At 30.8% G+C, this 15060-nt stretch overlaps 1 protein-coding gene across 3 annotated transcripts; it reads right to left on the reverse strand.

Annotated features, from left to right (window-relative positions):
• Positions 1 to 1175: 1175 nt before the first annotated feature.
• Positions 1176 to 14689, reverse strand: LOC134707210 (uncharacterized). 3 transcript variants are annotated; one of them, XM_063566792.1, is made up of 4 exons: positions 14453 to 14689; positions 4529 to 4648; positions 2809 to 2973; positions 1176 to 1822 (listed from the first exon to the last, which is right to left on the reverse strand). In XM_063566792.1, the coding sequence occupies exons 2-4, from the start codon at positions 4581 to 4583 to the stop codon at positions 1449 to 1451; spliced, it is 594 nt and encodes a 197-aa protein (XP_063422862.1). In that variant the 5' UTR covers positions 4584 to 4648; positions 14453 to 14689; the 3' UTR covers positions 1176 to 1448. The 3 variants fall into 3 exon arrangements, with proteins under 3 accessions (XP_063422862.1, XP_063422864.1, XP_063422863.1); XM_063566794.1 differs by lacking the exon at positions 14453 to 14689 and adding an exon at positions 5718 to 5755; XM_063566793.1 differs by lacking the exon at positions 14453 to 14689 and adding an exon at positions 5534 to 5687.
• Between the last annotated feature and the right edge of the window lie 371 nt (positions 14690 to 15060).

A 15060-nucleotide genomic window follows, 5' to 3' on the forward strand; every position in this document is an offset into this window, starting at 1 on the left:
CCAAAACAAATAACATAAATAAAAAAAACTTTTGATAAATAACATAGAATTGTATAAAATTTAGGCTGACTCAAAATACACAATAAACTCTAAACACACAGGCATACTCCTAAAAATATGTCCTTTAAACATCTGCAAAGAGTACATACAGTGAAACTTCTCTAAACCGGTCCCTCTTAATACCGGTTCTCCCTTCATACCGGCCAAAACCGCAAGTCCCGGCCGGCGTGTATGTAAATAAACGGTCAGGTAACCTTATAAAACCGGCCACCCCTTTAAACCGGATACCGGCCGTTATTTGTGTATTTGTGTAATCAAAATCAATAAAATATCACCTCATAAGACCGGCCTTCTCATTTGTAATCATTAGTCCATATATAATACTGTTATATAAACAAACAAGTTAATCCGGTCAATTAGACACCTGCATGGCCACTGAGTAGTGTTCACCTGTCAATGTCAAATCAATACCCGAATAAATTATCGGTTGAGAGATTTTGATGTTCACCCACGCTAATCAATGATGAAAGTTGATTATTATTAAATGTTTTAGCTTGGCTACTTTATTTGATCATTTAAACACAAAAAATTTAGGCAAATTATAAAAATTAATCACTCACTTCGACTTTTGCAATTAAATCGTAATTCGTTATCGTCGAGAGATTATATTGAAATTTAATAAACCTGTTTAGTTTATTCAAAGGGTGAGTTATTAGTTTGAGGTGTGAAGATTTAATGTGTATGCAATGCTTATGAAGTATGTTTTTTATTCTTTAATGCTTATGAAGCATATGAACATCGTATGGTCCCGATGTGAGGAGCTAACATTTTCAATAATATGTGATATTGATATTAAAATTGTTTTGTTATATAGTTGCATTTTATTTGTTATTCCTGCAAAATAAAAAATAATAAAGATACAAATGATGTTTTAATATTTATTTCATAATCAATTTAGAATACAAAGCTAAATTTACACAACAAAACAAACCTTATGATTGAGGTACAATACATGATAAAAAAAACAAATGCACACATATTGAAGGGAATTAACTCTTATATTGAAGGGAAGTAACTCTTGTTAATTTCAAATTCATTAAACCGGCCACCCCTGAAAACCGGCCGAATCCCGTGGTCCGACGGGCGGCCGGTTTTGAGAAGTTTCACTGTAGTTAAACGACTCCACATCGTTAATGCTGCAAGACCTATTATTTATAATCGGGGCAAGCCATCTATGGCATATGTTTCTTTATGATGTTGGCTTTAGCTGCTTGTGTTGAATATCGGATTATATCCATGAATTTAATTCTTTAGTTTCGTTTTTTTGATATGATTCTTTGACAACAAACCCCGTTTATAGTGCTTTTGTTATACATTAGCTATTCTATGCGATCTCATATATCAAAGTCTTTGCTTTCACCTATATTTTCATTTGTAGTGGGTATTTTTCAATCGTTTTCAATATGCGTTCGAGACAGTCTGTTGTTGCTATAATTGTCATTGGATAGTTGTGTTTCGGATCCAGAATGAACTGTTTCAAAATTTGTGTTTGTAGAAGCATCAAACACATCATCGTCAGTCCCATCATTATCATTTGAAGTCGGAACAGTAAAATCAGTGTCAGCAATGTAATTCGAATACGCTTCGTTCACCGGTACGTCGTTTCCAGTCGATGTCGTCTGTTGTGACACATTTCCTGTAGATGGATGGTAATGTATTATTCTACAACCCTGACTGTATGACGGAGGCAGTGTGCGAATAGATATCTGCGAGTAGTTTGGAGGCGGGGCTTCTTGTAATGTACATCTGCTGTTATTTCCCCCTTGAAAATATCATAATAATTTATATAATATACAATGGTGGACGCCACTACACTATCTGTCGAGAATACGGTGATTTGGTACATGAAAAGATTTAAATAAAACAGGCTAAATAATAATTTTATTCTCAGAAAACGGATTTTATTTATTTGGTTGAATTGACGTTCAACTAGCGTACAGTAACTACAGTTAATCTTACAATACTTTGTGTTATTTTTTTTTTTTTATATATATATTTTTGGTCGATCGGACGAGTTCTGTCTTTTCAATATTATTCTACTGTTTATTCTAATGTCGTTCTGTTAAACCTCCGTCAAAGATTAGGACGGATTGAGCACTCACAAATATATTAAACACTGCCATATACTATATGTTTGTCTCTTGTAAGGAACAAGTTATTCGGCGATTATTGAAGGTGTTGACTGGTTATTTGTGTTTCCTTTTGTGATATATATAGATTGTTTAAGCCGACGGTTTTCTTTTGAATTTATTCTCATTTTGTCATGTCGTTGCATTTAATAGCTGACTATGCGGTATGTGTTTTGCCGTACTGTGACTTACTTCAGTTTATGTCCTCATTGTTTGATTTGTGGTGAATTATTGTCTCATTTACAATTATGCTTTATCTTTTACTTTTATATGAGAGTGAAGTAAACATTTTAGTGTCATAATTAAGCAATGGCATATATATAATGAGGTTGTAACTTAAACAAACAAAATTAAAGACTGTTATGTCTGTTGAAGGCTTTTTATGTTTGGAGCGTACACAGGTGTAAGACCAGGACAATCATTTTCCCAGATGTTAACGTTCCTTTTGTAATATAAAACATGAAAACTAAAATAAGAGAACATTGGACATCTTGATACATGTATGAAATATAATTATTCCGCGTTTGTTTAGATTATAAAGCTATATGTTTTCTTAGATACATATTCTTCATTGTGAAATACGCGCTTTGTTAGAGAAAAGACACTTTAAAAGACTTACAGAACGGCACACCTTCATTGTGTCGTCGTCGAAATCTATGGATAACGGATATGATCAACCGAAGAAATAAAATTAATACAGCTAATCCTGAAGCTCCCCAAAGAACAAAATTAATAGCTTCTTGTGATGCTGTATCGATCTCATAGGAACCTGGTGCTTTAGTATCTGAAAAAATATTTCATAAATTCAATCATTTGAATTTCAGAGTGAGCATTTCGCATTACATGGGGTGATCCGCGAATATTTATTGCGTTCATGTTGCTGGTAAAACTTCACCAGTGTCTGAGCAGTTGATGAACCAGGGGTATGTCAAGGAAAGTCTCTTCTTTTTTCTAAAAAAAAAGCTCATTCGAAGTTACCAAGACTTTGTTGATAAATATTCCGTATCAACTTCACAAATTATACACGACGGTTTTGAAGTATAGAATCTTGATACTTACGTTGTTTTTCATCTTAATGACGAGTGATAGTTTTTTATGAATATTACGTTTACTGTTTAATCTTTTTTTTGTGATATCCATTCGACGCGAATCTGTACTGATACATTCCGTCATTGTGTTATTGTTCTATGATAATGTTTTGTATTCCTATGTTTCATTTTTGTTAATGTGCTTTGTCTTTGTGCCTTTTTGTTTCTCTTAGAAACATAAATGTTTGTTCTTATTGTGATTGAGTTTATAACACAATGTTGACTGGTGTATCCCTTTTTTGACATTTTTTCCAATTATGTCTGTTTGTTTTGTTCGCATATCGTTGTCAATATCATGGAATTTGATACGACTGTCATACGAGTGCGACGTTTAACTAGTTATAAAACCAGGTGTGATTTTTTTTCTTCATACGAGTCAGGAATATGACAGTTCTTATCAATTTGTTTGATGTGTTTGAGGTTTTTGATTTTTCCTTCTGATTAGGGACTTTCCAGGATTTTTTTGTTGTTGTTGTTATTTTACTTGTGGTAAGTTTTATGATTATTGTTATATCAATTTGATGGTTTGCCCGTTTGGCCATTATTTGTCTCATTCGAGTTATTGATATTGTTTTCTCAGTCATTTCATTTCAACAGTTATTAATTGCGTGAATATCCTTTCGAGATGGCATTCCGGCTGGTTCGCATCATCGACATTGCTTTGGTTGTGTTTTCGAGTTGTAACTTGAAATTGAATTAAAAAGTTTCATTTAATCTTAATATAGAGGAATTTCATACTATCTGATTATTGATTAAATGTTTGTCGGCCAATACTTAAGTTAATGCCTGTTGTTATGAATAATATACATGTAGGCTAGTCTCTTGTTTGCATTATCATTAAACGTTCACAGCAGCAACACAAACAAATATAATTAAGGTAAAAATAGTTAAATATGAATTTCCACAATGTGATTCTGGTGACTTTCAATTCAATCTTAATAAATTAACTGGGATAGAAATTCCGTTCATCCGATGATTTGTCAGAGAAGTTTGATATTTTAAATTCAAATTTTATTCAATTGTGTAAGAATTAAGAAAACTTAGTAATTTAAGCCATAGACCACTTTCATAAAATTAAATATCATGCTGCACAAAATAATAAAGTTTAATACAATGTCAAATTGTAAAAGGATAACAAAAATAGTGGGTATAAATCACTTAGTAAGAAGTAATTTTCGTTTATAGTGTAAGATGTTGTTATTTTCAATTCTAATCGCCTAGTATATCAACTCGGAACACTTTGATACATACTTGATGTTGGTGCACGCGCAGTTGTCGTTTGAGCAGTTGTGTTTTCTAATGACATGATCTTTCAACTCAGGAGGCAACATTTTGTCTGATACTTGGCACACTTATACCATTTTTGGATATCTGTTTTAGAAGAGAGAGAAATATATTCAAATATATAGAGTCTTTCAAACATTGATTTTTCTGTTTGAAAGTTAATAGACCTTCAAACACTGAAAAGTATGATAGGCATATAATTACTAATTATTTGTACATTCAGATTAACAGTCATTAGTATATTAATGGTGTTTTTGTACATACAATTAAACAAATAGACAATTTCAACGCATTTATTTTTAAACGTACATATAAAAGGGACAAAAAGTTGGGAAATATTGTTCCAAAATTTGATCAAGAATATAATGTTAACACTATATACAAGCTCATATCATAATCACAGCTTTAATCATTAGTATTTTGACATAGAATAACGAAAATGGCAGTGCTATTGATATGTTGTTGGTTAAAGATGTTTTGATAACTTTTTAGATATTCAGCAGCTGCAAATATATATAAAACAATTTGATATTTAACAGATAAATAAAATTAGTAAAATTGGGGTTTCAAATTCTTTACTTTGTGATAATTTGTATATGGAAACAATATACTAAACATATAAAAAGGTGTTTAGTTCTCCTCTTATATTTAATGCGTTTCCCTCAGTTTTAGTTTGTTATCCCAATTTAGTTTGTGTCCATAGATTTACGAGTTTTGAACAGCGGTATACTACTGTTGCCTTTATTTAGTAAATTTTGGGTCATGACAGGTGGGTGTTCCATGAGTTTTGCAGGAGTGTTGTTATACCTGTTTAGGTACATAACTGAAGATGACTATATTTTACTTATTCTATGTTAGATGAAACAATTTCAGTCTTAACTAGTTTATATTTCAATTAAAAATTTATCTCAACTCCAATGAAATCAAACATTTAAATTTAATATTTCATCGCATATTAGAAAAGGAACTTACCCGGAAGTACAATATACGAAATGTATTATGCCTTCTGCTGACGTTATTGGTTCACTTTAAATATTAATAATTGTGAAGAAAAAAATGAATACGAAATAGAATTATGTATTTTCTATGTGTGAAATATGATTACTTTTTAAACGTAACAATGTGTCTTTTCATTTGAATAAAAGCTTTTATTTACCACACAATGTATATTTAGCAGTTATGTGTTGTACTTAAGGGGGTTCGCGGGTCTAAATCATTTATATAGGATTTCTCTATATTTTTCTGTAAATGAACTTTATCTTATAGTTAATAGAAAAATGAAATAAAAAAGTGGGGTCACCGTTCGATTGCGCTCACAATCTGCCTTCGGAAGAAGCATACATTTTTGTAAAGGTGAGGATTTTCTGTTGAAGTGATGAGAGAAATGAAAGGTAATATCGAAATAAAAAATGAAATTTATTACAGAAATCGCTCAAATTTTAAAATAATTTAGTTTAAGTACAGCTTATATGGAAATTATATTAAAAAATATAGGTCACCGATGAGTTAAAAAAGTAATTCAATTTAAAGCAAAAAAATGGCTTTTTTGCACCAAAGGGAGATAATTTGGAGCTTTTTCAATGATATATACATTTTAAAAGTCACCTGGGGCCAAAACGAATTGATTTTTTGGAATATTTTTTTAACCATATGATTAAGTAACAACTACTAAAGGCAATTAATGAAATTTGTAATGAAAAATAAATGTTTGATATTTTTCTGAAAATCTTATACCCTCGAGCCTCCTTAACACCGGAAATGACGTTTTGTTTTGATAATATTCCACCTAGAATGGAAAAATTGTTCTTTGTGGTATGTACAACTTCGCGGTCAAGGAAAGTATCGTTTTTCTTAAATATGTATATAAAGTTACAAGTACACACCCGTGGTATCGCTGGTCCGTGACTGAGTTTAAGTATATAACTATGCCTAATTAGTTATCGAAGGTACCAGTATTATAATTAAGTACGCCACACGCGCGTTTCGTCTACATAAGACTCATCAGTGACGCTCATATCAAATTATTTATAAAGCCAAACAAGTTCAAAGGTGAAGAGCACAGAGGATCCAAAATTCAAAAACGTTGTGCCAATACGGCTAAGGGTATCTAAGAAACTCCTTAGTTTTTCGAATAATTCAAAGTTTTGTAAACAGGATATTTATAAAAATGACCACATTATTGATATTCATGTCAACACCGAAATGTTGACTACTGGGCTGGTGATACCCTCGGGGACGAAACATCCACCATCAGTGGCATCGACCCAGTGGTGTAAATAGTTATCAAAGGTACCAGGATTATAATTTAGTACGCCAGACGTGCGTTTCATCTAAATAAGACTCGTCAGTGACGCTCATATCAAATTATTTATAAAGCCAAACAAGTACAAAGTTAAAGAGCATAGAGGATCCAAAATTCCAAAACGTTGTGCAAAATACGGCCTTATCTTAGTAATTGGTATTGACGTTACGCACGGTATTGGTGCCACTTAGCGTTACACGACGTTCCTAATAAAACAACGATTTTCACCGCGTTTGTTCCACGGAAAGTTTCAAACGTTGACCGTATATTTTACTCATGTGAAATTGCCGCTTAAAGTAAAGAGATGTTCGAAGTTGCTTCTTTAGATGGTTTTATATTTTCAAGCCGGTACAAATTCAAAATTCCATTGAATAAAACAAAATTTTAGATACATTTTACATGAACAATTTTTATTTTTGCGAAGAATTGTCTGCAACAATAACACAAAACGACAATGAGATGTCTTGTAAAATGATTTAAATACATTAAAAGAAGATGTGGTATGATTGCCAATCTCCACAAGAGGTCAAAATGACACAGAAATTAACAACTATAGGTCACTGTACGGCCTTCAACAATCATTTTCTTCTATTTCTCAAAAGTTATTAAAGTAATGTTCTCTCTGCCAGAAGACGTCTACTATCTTTGCTAGTGAAATCGTAAATATTTCGTTTCTTGCTTCTGTCTCTTTTCCCCAATTACATGTTCATATATGTTTCTTGTAATTTGATAATTTCGCTCCCTCAATTTACGTTAATGTTCAAATGCTTCTTGATTTGTCTTTGATTATGTGAAAGATGTAGGTGGTATATGTCAAGCTATTTTTCTTTTCATAATCTTATTTTATCAACACTTTTTAATCGTGGGACTATTATACTAACGTTAATATAAAATTCCCAGAATTTGGTTAGTCCACAATCTTAACATCAATCCCGATATTTTGGAAAATGCTAAATATACCATTATTTCAATTATCTCTAACAAAAAAAATAAAAAATGTGCATCATGTTTGAAAAAAAAATACGCGCTCTTATGCTGCCGTTGCCAACTTTCAATGAATTAAATAATAAATTAAAAAGAAAATGTTTTAAAATTAGGATTTTACCAGGCAAATAATTTAGAAAATTCATGTGATGTAGGTATTTACACATTTTGTACATAAATCGGGCCTTTAGTTTTCTCGTTTGAATTATTTTAGATTTGTCATTTCGGGGCTTTTTATAGCTGACTATATGATAAGGGTTTTGCTAATTATTGTTTGCATATAGAAATTATTAATTGGTCTTATACGGCCGCATCTGCTACTTTATTTTGAAAATGAGAACCGTGATTCTGTATTGTTTTGTTTTTGCTTTCGAAAACATATTTTACAAGCTATCATTTCATCTGATATGTTTTCACAAACTCAAGCTTCAAAAAAAGGTCGGCAATCAATACTTTTTTTTTAAATTCTGCCACACTACTTTTTAATGTAATAACCTTATTTTTCATACACATATTGCTAGGTAGATGACTAGGAATTGTTCTACTCACAGTAGATAAAAAAAAAATATCGTTAGCTATACTGCAATGTTTATGAGTATTTCTCTGATTAAACTTTTTGTTAAATGAGTCGATGCGACAAAAAAAATTATTGCACGTTTTGCTGAAATGTTCACGACTAAGGTGTACTTTTTCTCATCATTTTTTTGTGAGAATTTTCATTCATGTGATATAGCTTCGAATCTTTTAATAGTAACGCTAGGAACTACAGATACTAGGAGGATAATTAAGACGATCTCACTTTTGATCGCATTTTCTTTTTCAATGTATTTTGTTTTTATAAAATGGGAGTGTGGTCATTAGTAAGTTATCTCTTTTTTTATACCTCCGGGGCCTTGTCTTTATGAAATATCCGAGTTAAATATTTCGACATCTTATATGCATAAATTAATGCAGATTTGTAATTTTATGCATATTAAACGAGAACTTTAATTATATAGATCAGACCATTTCATGAAATTATGTTTATGGTAAATAATATGCAAGAAAATTCGTATACAGTTTAACGTTATGATAACGCAAACGTTAAATTACGGTTACAAGGACATTTCATTGGACATCTTAGATCGTTTCGGATTTTCTACCTGCAACTCAAATAAAAGTTCATATCATATCATTTTAAAGGAAATTAAATGTATTTTCCATTCATATCAGTTCACAGGTATTAAAAAGTTGAGATATAGTAGAATTTCGTTTGATAAAAAGCCTCTGAATTATTCATTGTGTTATTTTGTCCATCGGGACATTTTATTGGACACGGGAAAAATGATGATGTTTTTAAAATAAGACCGCAGTTACATAATGATGACTTCAGATAGCTTCTTCGGGACATGTATTATTTTTCTGATATTATGAAAATCCATTTTCGTCCGTTATATCTTATGAAAATGAAGACAGAAAGTTTTTTTACGGGTTGAGCAGGTAATTGGGACATTTTTTCACTTTTTTATTTAAACTCTTCTGACAATCTTCCTTCTATTGCAGTTAAAAACGTCTATTACTTCATATAACGTATAATGTAAACAATACATTTGTAAAATTTTAAACCATTTTACTTACTAATGAATCCGCACTGGGATTTCAAAGACGCACATAAAACAAAATTGTAACAGCGGGACACCCTTAAAATGACGTTGTAGGCATCGAAATGAGCAAAGTTTTTCATTACAAATTATCCGAAGCACAAAATCATCTATGTTATTGATTTCTATGATTTATTTCCTTTCGAATGATATGCATAACATGGCTATTTATTGTATATGATAAGAGATTTACTTTGAACAACCCGCCTTCTAATCCATATTTCCAAAGTGAAACCAATATCGTGCGCAACGTCATTGTCATCTGATAAAGTCATGTCGATTATAAGATACACAGTTTTCTCTGCTTTCAAATCTTCCTGTTTAAACCCGCCGACCTGGAACTTATCAATTATTGGTAATATTAATTATTTGGAAAACAAAAGGTCCTAGCTATCCAGGAACGGAGTATTTTTTAATCAACATCATTGTCCTATACTAGTATTAGTTAACTTAGAAAGTCTTGCTGATTGCAGAATAAAACTACAATAGGGAACAATTTGACAATGATTGAATTTAGTAGTGTCAGCCCTTTGATTATGACCCGTGTATATAGCACAATCCTAAATACACCGTTTGGGGTGCGCCTGTCAAATGCGGCACGTTTAGATAAGGTAATAGGTAACAGGTGAATATACTATTGGTATCGGTATCGGATTCGACCCGGAACTTATTAATTATTGACAATATTAATTATGTGGAAAACAAAAGGGTCTGGAGTTGTGTAATTTTTAATCTAAACCATTGTCCTATATTAGCTATACATAGAGTTGAATTCTTTGATTTGTCGTTTTTACCCGATGACGGCTGACAAATTGGACCTCGTTATTTTAGAATTATAGATATTTGTTGAAAGTTCTCAAGTATTTAGAATATATACAAATCAATGGAGACCACAAATATCAGAGGGAACAGTATAAATTACAAATGGAGCAAGAATAGGTGTAACGACAGAAAAAGTCTCCTAGTATGCATGCATTAACGGCAATGCAAATTCACACTTCGTCAAAATATCAAATTTGTTAATAGAAACAATAGGCAAAATTAAAGACAAGGCTACCAATCTGATTTCGAAAGATCTAATGCCTCGAAAAAAATGCGGCTTAAATTAGTTGAGATGAAGACACATCGAATCGATTTATGATTTAATCATATATATCTTTATACGAGCTTCATTGACATGGTGATTTGTCTCCTGAGCAAAACAAAAACAAACTGAAACAACAAAGTCACGAGGACACTACACCTATGTCAATACATATATTACCACCTGAACGAATTGACCAATGTTATCGGTCTGTATCTAAAAATTATTTGCAGCATGTTAATGTACCATTTGTGTCTTATTCCCAGTTATATAATTGTGACACTTTGACTTAGTGTGGTGTTGCATGGCATGTGATGCAAACATAACTTTATTTCTTCAATAAACCAATTGTCACACCTTTTGGAATATTTCAAAAGTGTCTGTGTTTAACCATGATATGTATCTTTGTAATGATTTTTATGAAATTTAAACATCGATAAAACCTACTCTTACCCAAACTTAACTTTGTATGTATGCTGTTGAATGATGCTTCATAAAAATAGAAAGTTCACGATAAGAAAATTTTAATCATCCTTTTATAATAAACGTGTCTAGTTTTCTAAATGGTTTAACAAGGAATGCTGGAAAACAAGAAAATGTTTCCGTATCGCAAAAAGAAGGTATAAATCCATTAAGACGGAAAATAATCGAAAACAAATGAAAAACTCAGAGAGAGATTATAAGAGACAACTAGATAGATCCATAAAAAAACATAAAAAAGAAATCAGACAGAAGATGAACACATTAAAAAACAGCAACGCAAAGGATTTTTGGAAGATCTTGAATACAAACAGGGGGGTAAAAACAGCTAATATTTCTGTTGATGTTCTTTACGAATTTTTTAAAAGTCTTAATTCTTCAACTTCTGAAGATGAAAACATACCTATTTCAGAAGAATTGCAAGAATTGAATGAAATTATTAACAGTAGTATTACTGAGGTAGACATTTTTACATGTATAAAAAAACTAAAAAATGGAAAAGCATGTGGTGATGATTTAATTATAAATGAATATATAAAGTCTACATGTAATATTTTTATGCCTGTTTATGTTAAGCTTTTTAATGTTATATTTAGTTCGGGAAATGTACCAGAATCCTGGCTTATTGGAAATATTATACCTTTTTACAAGAATAAAGGAGATCAGTGTGATCCACAAAATTATAGACCCATCACTATTTTAAGCTGCTTGGGTAAACTTTTTACTTCAGTACTCAATCTTAGAGTAAGCTCTTTTTTAGAAAATTTCTTATTGCTTAAGGAAAACCAGTTTGGATTTAGGAAAAAATATTCTACTACCGATAGCATTTTTGTACTTCATCTATTATTTGAACTGTTAAAACAGAAAAAGAAAAAACGTTATTGTGCCTTTATTGATTTTGCAAAGGCCTTTGATACTGTTTGGCATGCAGGACTTTGGTCAAAATTACTTAAATACTCTGTGAATGGTAAAATGTTTAATACTATTACAAATATGTACAGTAACATAAAATCTAGAATTTTTTATAGTAATGAATATTCTGAATTTTTCCCATGTAATGTTGGTGTTAGGCAAGGGGAAAATTTATCTCCTATACTTTTTTCTTTATATGTAAATGATCTATAAGATTTTCTAATAGAAAAGAACATAGATGTTTTGAAATCTCTATCAGATGAATTAGAAACTGAACTAGATTGTTATCTTAAACTTTTTATTATATTATATGCAGACGATACAGTCTTGTTATCAGAGTCTCAGGTTGACTTACAAAAGCAACTGGATACTTTATCTGAATACTGTAAATTGTGGAAACTGAAAGTGAATGTACAAAAAAGTAAAATTGTGTAATTTTTTCGAAAGGTAGACTACCTAATAATGTTAAGTTTAATTATGAAGATATTGTACTAGAAATTGTTAATGAGTTTACTTATCTAGGTGTCTTATTCAGTAGAACAGGAAGTTTTTTAAAGGCTAAAAAAGCACAAGCAAATAAAGCAATGTGTGCTATGTACGACGTCAAAAAAGGCAGATTGCACAATCTTTCTATTGAATGTCAAATTGAATTATTTGATAAGATTGTTAAACCTATTTTGATTTATGGGAGTGAAGTCTGGGGTTTTGGTAATAATTCTGTTATAGAAAGGGTTCATATGAAATTCTGCAAACTTTTGCTTAAGGTTAAAAATTCTACACCTAATTTCATGATATACGGAGAATTGGGCAGATATCCTTTGGAGATTGATATAAAACTCCGTATAATTAACTACTGGACTAAATTGTTGTCTGGAAAACAAGAAAAACTTCCTGCAATACTATACAAGTACTCATTGTATAAATATAAAAATGATATTACATGGTTGAAACATGTTAAATCCATTCTTGATGAATCTGGTTTATCATTTGTGTGGGATACCCAATATTTTGTAAACGATACATGGCTTTATACTATTGTTAAACAAAATCTTGTTGATCAATTTAAACAGAAATGGCACACTAACGTGCAAGAATCGCCAAAAGCTATAAACTACCGTATTTATAAAGAAAACTGTCAATTTGAATATTATTTTAAACATTTAGATGATAGAAATATTATTACATTATGTAGATTGAGAACAGGAAGTCATAGATTTCCTATTGAGACTGGTAGATGGCAAAACGTTGCAAGAGAAAATAGAAAATGCTTACTTTGTAATTCTGGTGACATCGGAGATGAATTTCATTATATTTTTATGTGTTCTGTATTCAATGATGATCGTAAACAGTTTTTGAGATTAAAATATAGAAATCAACCAAATGCATTGAAATTTAATGAACTGATGAATAGTAAAAATCTTTCTGATCTTAATAACTTGTGCAAATATATAAGAATTGTAAATATTCATTTAGGCTCTCCTGGGTAATTCATGTACTTGATATCATTTAGTTAATATGTATATCGTAATATATGATATGTACCTCCTCTTGCTTTCGTATAATTTTTGTATGTCTGTACATATACACTATGTAATTATTGTGTGTATCTCTATACCATTGTAATTTGGTTTGTTGAGAAATAAAGATATAGGTATATAGGATCACTGTATTGTTAATGTAAAATATGTATGATATACTCAAATAAATCCTTTTCTTTTCCTTTCGTTTTATATAGAGACTTAATTGCAATCATATCATTATAATCATTTGTACAAATCTATTTTGATAATAATTGGTGGAAAAAGTGTCTGTGATTGACAACAACATTTTTGAACTTGAACTTGTATAAAAAGTGGATATGGACCATGTAATGTACAAATGAAGAGTAAAAGTTTTCCGAAGTGATCACATAATTAAAGAAAATAACAAGAAAAGGTTATTATGAAGTAATGCATTGAACATGTTGAAGTTTAGAATAACCTTAACTCTTTCGTAGAAACAGTTTTATGAATGAACGAAATTTGATGCTACTTGTCATGACGTTGGGGGCTAGATAAATTCGAACATTTGAATAAAGATCAATAGGCCAACGGGAGTAGAACGAACTATTAAAAAACTGTCCTTCTTAAGATACAAATCATATTGGAAGCCGAACTTAGTCTAGTGCTTTCCTATACTGTATTTAGGCTATATTTTCATTTACACAACATCTCCATTGCGTCATCATTTGTTTACCGGAACACGACATACAAACAAAAACACGAGATTTGTTTTAAAGTTCACAGTGTAAAGTGCATACATCGTACCATAACAATACAATATAACATATATGTGTTAAAGAACATAAAAATCAATGTAAAGTCGTTTATAGTGATGACAACTAAATATCATCTATCAATACACACTCGTATAAATACATATAGTAAAATAAATATAAATAGGTCATACATATTTCATATGATATTACAATCAACAAAACACAAACTTACCTTGCTTGAAAATTAAGTCGGTCAATACATATTGTGTAGGTCTATTAGCTATCCATCCACCTTATCGGTTACTGCAAGGGTGAACACAAATGAATGACCAATACCAAACTAATGACGTACACTTAATAGTTCAAAATAAAAAGGGTGACGTACCCTTTGTATTTGTGTCAGATAATGTATTTTCGACGTTCTAATTCCTATCATTGCCCTCTACAGGTAAACTGTATGTTTTAGCGTTTATAATAAAGGTATATGATATTTTGTTTACGAATTTATTGCTTAGTGTGTAAACAATACTATTAACGCACAGAATGTATTATGAAGGAATGAAGTTAACATGACATACAGATATTTTAGATTAGTACAGTATTTGGCAAAAGAAGAAACATTGACTGTTCTTTTTTCTTTTTTCTTATTTTCTATCTTCTTCTTATCTATATGTACCTCATTTCCATTTTTGCTATTTCTTTCTTAAATGCAAGGGTGCGAGGTACATATATTTAATACTATGATAAACTTCTAAATCGCCTATACAACATACAACATGTACAATGAAATGATACTTTTTGAACAGATGAGAAAATGGTAAAAACATTGTTAGTTATTTG

The sequence above is a fragment of the Mytilus trossulus genome, chromosome 2 (genome assembly GCF_036588685.1).
Source record: "Mytilus trossulus isolate FHL-02 chromosome 2, PNRI_Mtr1.1.1.hap1, whole genome shotgun sequence".
NCBI lineage: Eukaryota > Metazoa > Mollusca > Bivalvia > Mytilida > Mytilidae > Mytilus > Mytilus trossulus.